The following is a 15,000-nucleotide window of genomic DNA, read 5'->3' as shown; positions in this document are numbered from 1 at the left end:
GGACAGGTAAAAGACAGCTGAATTCATACATATTGTATTTGTATAAGTTAAAGATTTTGTATCACTGACCTACAGTGCAGTGCAAAAATTGGTAACTACATTAATGAAACCTATAGTAGTATCAGTATTTTTAACAGAACAATGTTGCATGTAAAAATTCTTAGTGTTAAAAAGGGTGGTAATTATAATTATGCATATTACATAAACTAATATCAGAAACACTGTTAAATTCCAGGTTATCAGGGATTCTCAGCATCTACGCATTGTGAAGCAGAAGGATGTCCATGCATATCGTTCTATCATTATCATCAAGGGAGTGAAGAAAGAGGATGAAGGACAATACGAGGTTATTGTCAAGAACCGTGAAGGAGAAGCCAGGAATCAAATTACACTTAAAGTTACTGTAAGTTTTTCGTTTCATAATTACTGTAAATTCTCTTGAATTTGATTTAATCTGTTGCTTAACATTTTCAAAAAGTAACTGATTTATAAACTAGTCATGCAGTTGCAGATTACAGGTGATATCAACTAGGCTTATCCACCCAGATTAATTTAATGAGCATAAAATGTGACTCCCAGCCAATTACCAAAGTTTCTCCCAGAATATGTCTTCCAATATCACATTAATGCACATTACATGAATCAGACATAAAATAGTAAATCATTTCATCTTCATAAATACCCATCATTTTGGATCCATATCAAAACTTTTCTGAGGGCCAGATTTGGAATAACTACACACTTCACTATTACATAGTTTTCGACTGATAGATATTACTCCTTTTTTATTATACTTAATATTGTAATAAACACCTTTACTCTATATTTCAATTACAATTTTCTCCACAGGCACCTCAGGCTCCTGCCTTCCAAGAGAAGTTTGGAGACCAGAGTGTAGAGGCTGAAGGAACAATTCGACTTGTTGCAAAGATTCGTGGTGTCCCAGCACCTGATGTTACCTGGAGCAGGTGAGTCACTGTACTATAAGAACTCCATCCAAAGTAATTGACAAAATCACTCAGCAGTCAGACTTCACTTGGCAAAGAATTTATTTGCCAGAATATAAGTATCCTAGTTAAAACCTCCCCTGCACTTTTTTATTCTTTTATTTCTGCTTGAAATGTTTATTTAATGATGGGTTTCCTCTTCTCAGTTTTGCCTGCTTGCCATTATTTAATTTACTTCCAATCACATAGTTATTTTTATTTTCTCTTTGTTTTATGCTACCCCTTCAAATATTATAAATGAACTTTAAACCCAACCACAATAACTAAACAAGTGTGTACCCTCCCTAAAATCTCAATTAATACATCTAGTAAAGAAAAGCTAAAATATAAACCAACCTGCATCAGTTAACTTTGCTTTTGCCACGCCATTGACTCCAGGAATGGCAAAAAGCTCAAGGTGGAGAAGAATGTAGTAATGACCTTCCAAGAGGAGCTGGCTGTGCTGGAGATACGTAATGTCACTCCTAAAGAAGATTCAGGCAAATACACATGCACAGCCACCAATAAGGTTGGCAAGGCCACACACTCAGCTAATATAACAGTGGGCATCGATGTTGTGTAAGTATTGCCTTCCAGCCTCATTAATTTTACCTGGAGATGGTAAGCAAGCTCACAATATTTTGCTTGCAAGTGCCTTGTTTTTTTTAATATAGCTTATTTTCATTTTTAGCTTCTTTTTTCTTTTTATATGATCTACACTACCACATATTTTTGATAACATAAAAATTTAGAATTTTAAAAATGAATTTTGTATTTTTATTTGTAGGTAATAATGTACTGATTACTGAGAATAATCAATTATTGATGTTTGCCTTAAGTTGTAAATCAAAAATATATCCTAATATCAAATTATAATATAAGACATAATTGTTACCAAACTTCAACAACTAGTAGTCATCAGTAGCAAAGTCTTAAGCTACTATATTTCATGAACATTTACTTACAGTACCTTCAAACGTGGTTTGGAGTCATGTGTTGTTGATGAGAACTCTGAAGTTATTCTGGAGTGCCGCACCTCTAAGGAAAAACAGGTAAGACTACCCAAATTTTCTGTCATATTTTATTTTTCTGAAGATCATTAACAATTTTCTAAGTAAAATAGATTTTTTGAAAATTGTGCTTAAACTGTGCAAACACATTTATCTCATTTATTATCCAGTGCCACTGTAATCTTGTAGGTTAATGTGTTGGAAGGAAAATGACTTTTCCCTTATTTTCAGTGCACTTGGTACAAGGGTAACACTGAACTCAAGAGCAGTAAGACCATGCACATTGAGCACGAAGGTCTTACTCATCGTTTGGTCATCCAGTCAGCTACTATGGGTGATTCTGGCAAATACAGCTGCAAATTTGACAACCAGTCTACTTTCTGTAACCTTACTGTGAAAGGTATGAATACAACCTATATTAGTTTCCTTTTTTTTTTCTCTCTCAATTTTCTATTTTTCAGACATTTCATAAAAAAATATCATTTTGATAAATGAAGTATTCATCAATTCCCATATCAACATTATCACATATTTTCTCTATATGTTTTACTACATATTACTATATTTGTAGGTGTTGATGACTTTGTTGAGAGGATCCAAGATGTCGAGGTCCAGGAAAGGGAACAAGCCATCCTGCAGGTTGACGTCAGCAGTGAGAAGGCCACTGTTACCTGGCACAAGGTTAGATATCAGTATATTTTCTAAAAGACTTCAAATTCATGAGAAAGAGTACATGTATTCTGTATGTGGTACATACTAGTTTAATATTCCCTCCTTCCTAAATTTTCAACTTTAACAGGATGGTGAGGAGATCACAAGCAAGACAAACCGCTTTAAACTGGTCAGTGAGGGCAAGAGGAGGAAGCTGATTCTTACAAGTGCCACCTTGGCTGATGAGGGTGAATACACTTGTGTCCTGGGTGACCAGGAATGTACTGCTGAGCTCACTGTACGAGAACTGCCTGCTGAGATTGTTAAAAAGATGAAGGACCAAGTGGTCTCAAAGGGCAACAGAGCCACCATGGAGGTACAAGTAATCCAGTCCTGTATCTAATATAATGCTAAAATTGAAATCACTTACATTATGATCATACATTATAAATGGTGCCTATATAATGAAACAACAGATATTAACATTAATATACACTTCATAGGTTGAACTTACAAAGGGTGATGCTGTCATTACCTGGTATAAGGATGGTAAGGAAATTCGTTTCTCTGATCATTACCAACTCTCCATTGATGGCAAGGTAAGAAGAAAATTGCATTATAAGTTTATTAAAATCCTTGAATAGTATATAGTTCATAATGAAATAATGCTGTCATAACTGCAGACAAAAAAAAATGACACTGCTTACGGTACTAGATAACCTAACTGTTATCTAATGTTTTAAATACTACAGATCCAGAGACTAATGGTGTATAACTGTCAACTTGAAGACAGTGGTGTTTACCGTGCTGTTGTGGGCAAGAGTGAATGTTCTGCCTCACTTAAGGTCAGTAAGACAGATCATGAATGGTGCCTGATTTTTGTTGTCATAGAGACAATGGCTTTAAAATAATATGAAAGGTTAAAAGTAAAGGTTTTCATAGTTTCCTAATAATTATTATTTGATAGGTTGAGCTGCAAGCAGAGGGAGACTTCTCTAAGAAATTACCAGCACAGATGGATGTGAATTACAAGGCAGATGCTACATTTGTGGTTGAAATCACAAAGGAATATGATGTTAAGTGGTACAGGTAAGTCTTGGACAAAAAAAGGAAATAATATGCTTCCTGACTTTCATATGGTCGTGTAGCAAAGAGACCTTTTTCACAATTTCATGAAACGTGTTATATAATACATAACATTTTCTTCATTTTAGGAATAATGAACAGATTGTAAGCTCTGACAAATACATCATGAAGAAGGAAGCCATGAAGAGAATCTTGATTGTTAAGAGTGTGACTCAAGCTGATGTGTTTGAGTATTCCTGCATCCTTGGTAACCTCAAGACATCTTGCAGACTTAATGTTGTCCGTTAGTATTAATGGCCTTTCGTAATATCATACTGTAATTTACTAGAAAATTTCTGAAAGATATAGTTTGCAGTCTAGTATTTCTTTATCAAATTTGCTAAAAAGACTTAAACTTACCTTTATTTTTTTTGTCATCTTATAGTGATGGAAACTGCTCCAAAGATCGAGAAGCAGCACCAGAAGGCTGAAATTGTTGTTACAAAGGGAAAAGATGCTACTCTTACTGTGCCTTTTACTGCTACTCCAGTTCCCAGGATCTCTTTGTATTACAAGGGTCAGCTTGTAGAAACTGCAAAGACGCAGAAGGTATGCTTTTGTTTCCACCATAATAGAAATTCCAACATTTTTGTTTATAATTTGCAGTACTCAGGTTACATATAACTAATATATAAATAATAATGGCTTTTAAACTATACTGTTTGATGGTATTTATCATCAATATTTACAGATCCTGCCAGCTATATCTGAGAATGTGGCCAATATTACTATAAAACAGGTAGAAAATATTGACTGTGGAGAGTATAGGCTCAAGTTGAGCAATGACTGTGGAGATGCATATGCAGAGTTCACTGTTAAGATCCTCGGTAAGCATTATTCTTTTTTTTTATACTGAGTCTCTTTCAGAAGTATGTTTTATCATTGCCAGTCTAAATAATTTTTGAACCATGAATTACTGTATATTATACAGGCAAATCATATCATCCTACAACTTTCAGATAAGCCATCATCACCTGGTTGTCCTGAGCCAATGAAAGTTACCAATGATTCTGTAACCTTGCACTGGACCATGCCACAAGAGGATGGTGGACGAGTTATTATCAATTACGTAATTGAATACAGGTAAAATATTTCAGTTTCCATTTGCATTTAGTTGAAAAAAGGGAAAAATATATATAGGTGGACAGACAAGATTTATCAGTTTTGGCCATTTAGAGTTCAAGTATCTGCTTGTTTAGTTTATTTGAAAAGTGTTCACTGCTTAGTTACTTATTTGATTAGGAAACTAAATCATTTAAATATTTCTTATAGTGTATTCTTATTTTTTATAACATCTAAATTTCAGGACCAAGAGAGAGGAGAAATGGATTGTGTATAACAAAGACTATAAGGTTACTGAAAGCACTGTTGTGGTTCAGCATCTGACTAAGGACGAGGAATACAGCTTTAGGGTTTCTGCTGTCAATGAAATTGGAACCTCTGAAGTCTCTAGGAGTTGTGAGTTTGTCAAGGTAAAAAAATATGAATATTCTGCATTTACCAATTTTTTTGAGATATAGAACTGATAATATAATATATATTAAGCTAATCTGCTAGCATTTACTTGATGATTACCATTTATTATTAAAACACTTTAACTCATTAGCTTTTCATTAACTGTTACATTTATCTACAGGTTTCTGAGCCAGTGAGGGCTGAACCTCCTATGGTAAAAGAACAACTTCAGGCTGTTGTGAGTGGCCTTCATCAAGAGGTCATCCTCCGCTGTGTTGTTACAGCCACACCTGCACCCAAAATTGAATGGCTCAGAGATGGCAAAGCTATTTCTGGATTTACTAAGTATGAAAACTTCACTGCCACATTCACAATCAAGCAGACTAATGAAGATTCTGGTGGCATGTACACCTGCCGTGCTAGTAATGAAGCTGGTATGGCAGAGTGTTCTGCTACTGTTGTCATTCAAGGTTAGTTAAACTTATTAGACTTTTTAAGCCGTCAGATAGATATTTCACATATATCATTTTTGTTACAGCTTGTAATATTTCTTCAGAAATATATATCTATAATTAGAGATTATTGCTTACAATAGAAATGTCTCCTTTATAATATTAATTTTTCAGAGGCACCAAGATTTGATTATGATGAAAAACAGCAGTGTCAACGTCTACATGTGGGTGAAAAATGGCATGTCCCCATTCAGGTCATTGGCTATCCAAGACCCAGGATCAATTGGTCTCGCAATGATCAACCACTCGGGGTAAGATAATTATTTTCAGTTGCATCTAATCTATACATTATTATAAGAATAAACAGAATGTGAATTATTAAGTAATATATTATATTTTAATACGAGTGACAGAATAAATGAGAAATTATTAAAGAGGTAATGTTTTGACTGATTAGATCCTCTACAGTTGTATATCAATCTTCAAGAATTATAACAAAAATAAAACTAATCTGGTGTTTATGATTGACGTCAGCAGTGAGAATGCAAATTTTTGTTTGGTTTTGCAGTCCTCTCAGCGCATTGTGATTCATACTGAAGAATCTGAGGGAATGACAGATATTGCCATTCAGAAGTTGTCAATGGAGGATTCTGCTGTGTATACCTTAACAGCAGAAAATTCTGCTGGACGATCTCAGCTGAGCTTTAATCTCAGAGTTGTTGGTAAGTTGTGGATTTGTTACAATGTTTTCTGTGAAAAAATTATAAACAGGAAGTTTTCAGATTAAGTCAGAGGCAATGATACATGCCAAAATATTCAGATAACCACTTGGCTTTTGGTTAAAAAAAAAAGAACTTTATATGTATATTGCAAGCTGAATAATTTATACTATTTATATCAGCGTCTCTTAAAATTATGCTTAGTTTATCTTAGTTGGAGTTTCTTTCTTAACTTGCTCATCTTTGCCCTCACCACACAGAAGAGGAAAGGGAATCCCAAGTGTGTGCTCTTGAGGTTATTGAAGAAGAAGTTAAAAGGGGTAAATGGCATATTAAAAACTTCATACAGTGTTTCTTGTTACCCAAGTTTTAACATAACAGCCTGATACCTTTCATTATGTTTTAATTTATTCCAGTCATGATTTACATAGAAATTTGCAACATCTCACTTTTAACTATACGCTACAAGTTTTTGTCTTAGATGTTTGACATAAAACAAGTCTTTTATCATTATTAAGGTGGGAAATCATTAAACCAGTTGTTCATGCTTTAAACCGTAACACAATATGCTGCTTATGCCTTATTTAATCACATCATAACCACAACAGCATCTTACATATGCAGTTTTCTTTATATTTTATTGATTTTAATAATACATTTCTTTTCCGTTTTAATTATTATTATTTCTTGTGTGTTATCATATCAGTTATTTACAGTTTTTCTTTAATCTAATGAAGAAGTGATGCCTCCCAAGTTTTGTTCTTCATTTTACCACTGTTTCTTTATCTTAGGTTCTTTTGGAATGCTTTATATATTCTTTTGTTTTCTTGCTTAACCTTTGATATATTTATGATGACACAGATTTGATTATGAAACTGATGGAGTTAGAAATTCACAGCATGAAACTGCCTCTAAATATGAGCCTAGTATGTTATGACTGTATCAGCTATTTATCTTTCTTTTTTTTCATTAGTTATGCAAATAAAACATTCTGCCTGTAGTATTGATAATTCACTTAAAATCACTTATAGGATCCCTAAAAAAAATATTTAGTTTCTCACGCATGTACATATATACATCCAAATGCAGACATAGTCATATAGGTACATATACATATGAAGAAATTAATACTATGTCTACTGTTCACAAGATAGTGTGAATGAAATGTTTTGTGTCCAGTAATTAATGCCATTGGTAATTTTCACAGAGCGCCCAGCACCACCTATGGGACCTCTCAGGGTTAGTGAAGTGACTTCTTCATCACTGAGACTAACATGGGAAGCTTCACCCGTATGATGGAGGTATGGAGATCACTTCCTACTACATTGAAAAGCTTGAGAAGACCCAGAAGCATTGGCAGAAGGTAGCAGAGGTTGGCGCTTCTGTGAGGACATATGTTGTCATGGAGCTGGTTGAAGGTCATGAATACATGTTCAGGGTGTTTGCTGTCAATGCTCTTGGAATTTCCGACTCCCTGGAGGTTTCTGAAACCATTCTCATCAAGAGTCCATTTGGTAAGTTCTTTTTTTATCATATTTATGTTCCTCATATTCAATACTCTATTTCTAAATTATGAATAAAATCCTCAATTACTTTTACATTTCAAACAGACAAGCCAGGTCCTCCAATTGGTCCCTTCGACGTGAACAACATTACTGAATCATCTATTTTGCTACACTGGGATGAGCCTGACTCAGATGGTGGTTCACCTATCACTCACTACATTCTGGAAAAACGTGAATCCACCAAGAAAGCATGGACAAAGGTTGGCCAGACCACAGCAGATGTCACCCAGATGGAGGTTACAGGGCTGAAGAGAGGTGTAGGCTACTGCTTCAGAGTGTTTGCATTCAATGCAGTTGGTCAAGGACCTCCTCTACAGCCTGAAGAGCCGATCACAGCAGGCAAGAAGATCAGTGAGTAGAGCACGTGGCTGGGGTACTGCCCACGTGGAGCTAGCCGGGGGGGGGATACACACATACATGCACACGCTCTGCCGATACAAATACATTGCAAACATTTCCATATCTTCCCTGACAACTCATGTCTGTCTACAGAGCACAGTTCATAGCTAAAACTTTAATTTAGCCAGTTACTTCTAATACTAATGACTAAAGCATAACAATACTAAGAACAGTTTCAACAAAAATATACCAGTATGTGATCATCTTCGGCAGGGCGCGAGCCCCATACATTACATTGGTTGCACGTCACAAGCCACGCTTGACGTCAAAGCCATCAAACAAAGGACACTGTAGCTGACCCGTGGCAGCACCACCGCCGTAGAGAGGCAGCATGACCTGGGCAAAGCATGAAAATGTAATGGGTTACTTCCACTGTCACTACTTTTGTACACTTTGATGGCCGTAGTCAGAAGTCTAGTAGTGAGTGGAAAGGACTCACTCAAAACCATATTTACCATTTGACACATTAAATTATAATTCCATATTTGCATTCCATATACTTAAATATACACTAATGTTAATTTTCTAGTTTACTACTTGTTACAGCAACACAACTTTTGTAGCATTCCTTCTACTGTTTTGGTGAACAGACACAGAATATACTGACTAGCTAACACTATTCACTTTTTCCACAACTTGACATATCTTTTGGTTGCCATCCTAAAATGATTTTTATATGACAACAATAGACTGGTTCTCTAAGGTTGAATCTTTAAGTAAACCAGTTTGTGACTAATTGTTAATATTGTCTGTATTCATGCCATTTTAAGCTGGTGAACTGTTATAGTACTCTTTTTCACTTTCTTTCCTTTTGGATGGTTACCACTGATGAGACATATTCTTTGCAAATTTATATCTGTTCAGTTAAAGTGTGTTACCAAGATGCATAATCATACAGACATAGGACCATCAAGAAACAAGTGCAACTTTAGACAGCTTGTGCATATCTGACTAGCTGACTTTTTGCCAAATCATAGTCTTAGCTTTGCAGTGAATATGTCTTGCCTTGCTATTGCATTATGTAGTATATGGATATCTGTTCAAAAAAACAAGAAATTTCTCTCACAATACTGATGTGTAGCATGTTGCATCCTAGGGAAAGGAAAGTGTAGCATCTGTGTACAAAGTCTAACACAATAGTCTTAACCTGCTTTACACATTCGTTCCATATTTTCTTTAGATTTAGTTTTCATAAAATTCCAAATACAGAGTTGACATATGACGTGAAAATCATCATACAAACAATCATAATGTTGTGACCGGTATGACTATGGAAGATCTATTTCCATAGCATGCTTGTATCTCTCACTTTAGAAACTGCAATAATATACAAAAGAACCTTATCATAACAAGATAACCAAAATTTCTCATGTGAGTAGAATTACTCTCTGCCATTTCTGCTATTCACACACTGCCTGACAGCATAATTATGCTGAAATCTATGACCATATGAGGAAGCATCCATGAATATTTTGCAAACTTTAGATTGTATGATTTCAGTATGTCCGTAATACTTATGATATTGGTAAAACAAGGCCACTTCGTGAAGAATGCTAAAAGCTTAACTTTTAATGTAGTAAACATTCACTCATGGGATTTGTTTAGGTAATGGCCAAAAGTCATCTTTGAAATTTGATAAAATTCTAGTACCCTTTTATAGGTAGATCAATAAAAATGATTATCTGGGCTATCAAATTTGAATGAACATGAATGCAGAAATGGGCTCTTTTTCTCATGTTAATCCAATTTCATAACCTTTACATACATGGCAATGCATAACAGCCATTCTAATTCTAACTAGCGACACCATAAATGGGGACACTATACTACAACCGGTGATCCATTTGGGCAAGTTACCTCCTTGTTCTTTTAATGTTACGGTGTCATGCCATATAAATGGGCCTCAGTATCCGTAAATTTTGGTATAAGAGGTCAGTGATCAAATCAGTTTGATTGAATTTTAACTATTGTTCAAAATTTAAATGAATAATGAATTCAATTAACATCTTCATAGGTTTATTATGGAGCCATAATGATTAAACAACACTATGATTAAATAACATGCTAGTGAGCATTACGAGATGAATTATGTAAGCATCATGATTGAGTGGATTTTACCCCTTTAGATAATACTTCATGTTTTTGTGTTAATATTTGCTTTGCTTTGGAAAGATTTTTATTTAATTATTTTTTATTTTTTTGCTTTTGAAGCTAGTGACTGCAGGAATGTATTCATTATTTTTGTTTTTTGAGATATCATTCTTTCTGCAATGTTTGATATTTTATATTATAAAAAAAAGTTATATTACAAAAGTAATTAACATCTAATTCACTTAAATTGCCAGACCTTATTTCAGACATTCATATAAAACTTAAATAAAGACTTGTGATGAATGTTAAAAAAACAAAGATCCAGTAACATAAATATGTGGCTCCATTGTCAGCCTTCTAATATTAATATCTTTTGAGGCCATTCCTCTTGTTGACTAACATGCGTTTCTTATTATTACTTACTTTTTCTTCAAAATAGCTCCTCCATCAAAGCCCAACAGCCTTCAGGTGATAGATGTTACTACCAAGACTGTGACCCTTGCTTGGGCACCTCCAACTACTACAGGAGGAGCTGACCTGATGGGTAAGAAAAACATGATAAGTAATTTTAAAAAATAAATTCTTTCTCTGATACTTATGTAGGACTTGAATATATTGGTATATATCACTCTTGTATCACAGACAAATTTACAGTATAAATGTTTGGGACATATAGAAATGTTTTGATTATAAATCAGAAACACCTGCACTTTAACTCTGTGAAAGACTTTTTGAGTCTCATAAGGTAAACTGATATATCAGCATATGAACAAAGCACAGTAAGTAGATATACTGTATTTAAGGCCTTACATAGATTTAAGAAACACTAATATTTCTTCATTTTTGAACTGCCAATGATCATTTGTGAAAATGGGAAATAAGGAAATCATTAATTCTTGACTATTACATTACTGATGTAGACAAACACTAACTCTTCAAACTCAACAGGTTATGTAATTGAACGAAGACTGATCTCAGAAAAGAAATGGGAGAGGGTTGACACTGTGGATGCTTCTGTGACTTTGTACTGCGTAGAGAACTTGCAAGAAAAATCTGAATATGAGTTCAGAGTGTTTGCTGAGAATCCAGTCGGTCTTAGTCTAGAAGCTGCAATGACAGAGCAAGTCAGGCTTAAGACTCATGCAAGTAAGTCAATCCCTAGAACAATATTTGCAGCAATACCAACCTGAAATATGCACAGAGCAAACCAGCTTTGTTTAGAAAGTCATATAATGTTAAACGATGTCTGATACCATTGACATTTTTTTTCTTCTTTAGTGCCACCATCACCACCAACTGCACCACTGGAAGTTCGTCCTACAGGCCCCAATAGCCTCATGATTGAGTGGGGAGCACCTGAGAGTGATGGTGGTGCTCCATTGTTAGGATATATCATTGCCATCAGAGACATCAAGAGAACCATGTGGATTGAAGTAGGCCAAGTTGGAGCCAACTTCACTAGGTTACACATCAAAGAGTTGCAGGTGGGTTTTAGGAATTCCAATGTTATCCTTCAGAGAGTGGTTCAAGTCTCAGAGAGGTTTTCTGCTTAATTGTCTATAATGTTACAATGTGTTCCTTAACAACTTCTTTCTTCTTTCATTTACATTTTGTATTAGTATGAACTTTGAAGTCCTAAATAGACTCTTCCTTGTCTATCTGTCCTCAACTTCACTCTTGTCTCATCTTTAGCTTTAACTAGTTCAAAGGTCCAATTTAAATTTAGCTTTTTGAAGCTTCCAACACATGAATAATTAATTTTGCAATATGCTAATACATGACATACATGGCATCTGATTTTGATGTTGCACTAAGTATGTAAAATATTCATATGTATAATGGATGTTAGATTATTAATAAAAAATACTTAGTGTTACTCTGTCACCCTCACTTAGTTTTATCAGACCTCAACTGGCATTATTAAAAGTAAAGGTAGTCTTTTCTTACAAAATAAATATCTCCAAACATTCTTTTTACATTTATTTCAGGAGGAACATGAGTACCATGTCAGAGTGTTTGCTCGTAATGAAGTGGGCACAAGTGATCCTCTGGAAACTGAAGATCCTGTGAAGGTTATCCGGCCAGCTGGTAAGTACATGTTCTTGGGTCATATTTTCCTTATAAATTATAGTCATTCAAGTAATTCTATCTATATTCATTTAGCATGTTCCTTAACATACCTTCATTTTATTTTTACTTCAGACTCTCATCAAAACTGTTTCAGTAATCATTACTTCTCTTTACATTTCTCTTATCCTTTTTTTCTATGCATTTGACTCTTTCAACAGTTGTGATACCATCCTTTAAAATATCCCAATTTCTGTAAGAATTAATAGCAAAAAGCAAAAGTTTTATAAATGATAAATGGATCTGGCATGTTTAAGCCATTTTCTAATGATACTTTTCTTGGTAATGAACATAATTTCTAATAATACTGTGATGGTCCTTAGTGTTCTTGGTATCCCAGCTGTCATATTCTTGTATCTCATTTATTGCATATTTTCATCCACCTTCTAACCCATCATATTCACTCCATTATACAATGTATTTTTCATTTCACATCAGCCAGGCTCTCCTTGTATCCCTGTCTACTACTTATTAGCAATAAAGGCCAAAATTACCATTTCTCATGAATGTAATAATTTACAACAAATAATGGTTGCTATAACAGAAAAGTGAATCACGTCTTTCCTGCCCAGTTGCTTTTATCAACAGCTAACAAAGTTCGATTTCTTATGTAAAAAAAATAATTGGATGTGAATGAATGGCTCTGATTGACAACTGTATATTCAAACCGAATGTATGAATTACAGTACTGTCATAATTTTATGAATAACTTCTATATGGAATGAAAGATGGTTAATGGCAGGATGCTTTACACAGATTATAAAGATGCATTAAGTAACTAAACTGTGGGTGTTAAACATCGGTATTTTCATTTACATTTCTCTAACTCTCATCCTTAATCCAAAAAGTACTCCTGCAACTTTATGATTAACAACACCCACTTCAATTTAAATGTTCAGTCAGACGCAACAGTGACTGATATGTTTCCAAGCCTAACATAACCGATTATTTGAGGCTTGCTAAATCGAAAAGCGAGCCAGTTGTAATGTACTTGGTCCTTGGTGCAGACTTCACGGAGCTGCCTGAGGATGATAATGCGCCTTCACTGTCCTACTCCACGACGGAGACACTCTCCTGGATGCGGGAGGCTGGCATGGACGCGGATATCTACTCTTATGCTCGTGGTCGCCTCCTGAACAGAGACGAATACTTCTTCAAAGTCTGGCACCGCGGGATGGACAAATACGAAGAGAAAAAATAATATGTCAGAAATATTTTTATTATAATTTTTTAATAGGAAACTCTTAGTTAAGTACTGTATTGTTGAAAATATAATTTTATTTGTTAATTTCTGTTAATGTATATTGCCGATTACGGAGACATGTCTCCTTTGAGATGATCAGGTGATGGGGTTGGTGTCCAATCTCTCACCTGTTATGGAGAATACCCTTTTAAGGAACTGAAGTTGTACTTACTATTTACTGATGATCGTCATATTTTTGTCAGTGATTCTCGATTATGTGTACTATAATGGCTCCAGGTGTCCACAATAAGGAGGATATCGGAAGCCACCCTTGGAAGACTTGTGCGCCATAAGGTGTTCGGTCCTGGACTTCCCAGTAGGAACTTTCGCTCTGGTCCTGTTTTGACATCATCATCATTACCCTGAGATGTTCACCTGTGCACCCAGTAAAACAGACCCGGAAGTTTCTAGCTGTGATATTCCCAAATGGCCCAAATATACCATCATATAGATATTTTCTTTTAGTATTGCGGGCCTAAATTCCAACCCGTGGACCAAATCTTGTGGCAGTACAACTCTAAATGACTTTGATACACGAATCCCTTATTTTGTGTACTGTATAGATTTTGTCATTGTATTGTCTTGCTCGTGACTCAGGATTAAATGTAATCATTTCTATTTATAAATGATCGTATCACTGAACGCGAATGTGTCCATATTAGTCTCATCATAAATATGTATGACCTTAGCTGTTTTGTGGTGAATGTACTGTGATAAGCGAAACTTACCTAAGTCGACTGCGTGCTTGCATAAGAAAATATCTATTGTTTTTTTTCTTGTGTTGCCTTGTTTATTTCCCCAAATTTTGTGACCTAGCTGACAAGCCTTAGTGAACATTGTGTGTCAGGAGCCATACTGCTGCTGCGAAAAACTACCATCTCTTTGGCCCGACCACAAAGTCCAGTAAGTTTTGGCAGCTAAGGTCAGCTTACTAAAGTCAAGTGGATGGTCACTGTTTTTTCACAAATGCTGCTGCAACATATAACCATCAATATTTTTGTGGGGCAGTGGCGATTCACTTGGCTGCCAGTTTGACTAGGCTTGTTGTGTAGAATGATGATAATAAACGGTTTAGCTGATGAAGTTGTCTCTTTACTCCTTTATAAAAAAGTAGCTTGTACCTAAGAGCAACTGGACAAGACGTGATCTATTTAATTATAAAAATTGGAATTATATA

At 35.0% G+C, this 15,000-nt stretch overlaps 1 protein-coding gene across 1 annotated transcript in view; it reads left to right on the top strand.

Annotated features, from left to right (window-relative positions):
• Positions 1–14,902, top strand: part of LOC125033189 (titin-like) — a 249,636-nt gene extending 234,734 nt beyond the window's left edge. The window contains 28 exon segments of the mRNA XM_047624561.1: positions 1–6; positions 236–403; positions 850–968; positions 1,386–1,565; positions 1,954–2,038; positions 2,228–2,396; positions 2,568–2,677; positions 2,796–3,023; positions 3,151–3,246; positions 3,400–3,492; positions 3,615–3,736; positions 3,862–4,016; positions 4,158–4,321; positions 4,464–4,599; positions 4,732–4,855; positions 5,079–5,244; positions 5,409–5,697; positions 5,854–5,990; positions 6,248–6,401; positions 6,659–6,718; positions 7,606–7,685; positions 7,687–7,912; positions 8,009–8,314; positions 10,893–10,997; positions 11,402–11,599; positions 11,732–11,937; positions 12,442–12,541; positions 13,588–14,902. The exon segment at positions 1–6 is cut by the window's left edge and continues 339 nt beyond it. Coding sequence (XP_047480517.1) covers positions 1–6; positions 236–403; positions 850–968; positions 1,386–1,565; positions 1,954–2,038; positions 2,228–2,396; positions 2,568–2,677; positions 2,796–3,023; positions 3,151–3,246; positions 3,400–3,492; positions 3,615–3,736; positions 3,862–4,016; positions 4,158–4,321; positions 4,464–4,599; positions 4,732–4,855; positions 5,079–5,244; positions 5,409–5,697; positions 5,854–5,990; positions 6,248–6,401; positions 6,659–6,718; positions 7,606–7,685; positions 7,687–7,912; positions 8,009–8,314; positions 10,893–10,997; positions 11,402–11,599; positions 11,732–11,937; positions 12,442–12,541; positions 13,588–13,781 — 4,176 coding nt within the window. The 3' untranslated portion in view covers positions 13,782–14,902.
• The last annotated feature ends 98 nt before the right edge of the window (positions 14,903–15,000 follow it).

This window comes from Penaeus chinensis, chromosome 16, assembly GCF_019202785.1.
Source record: "Penaeus chinensis breed Huanghai No. 1 chromosome 16, ASM1920278v2, whole genome shotgun sequence".
Taxonomy (NCBI): Eukaryota; Metazoa; Arthropoda; class Malacostraca; order Decapoda; family Penaeidae; genus Penaeus; species Penaeus chinensis.
The sequence above is the reverse complement of the archived record's forward strand: the minus strand, read 5'-3'. Positions and strand labels throughout refer to the sequence as shown.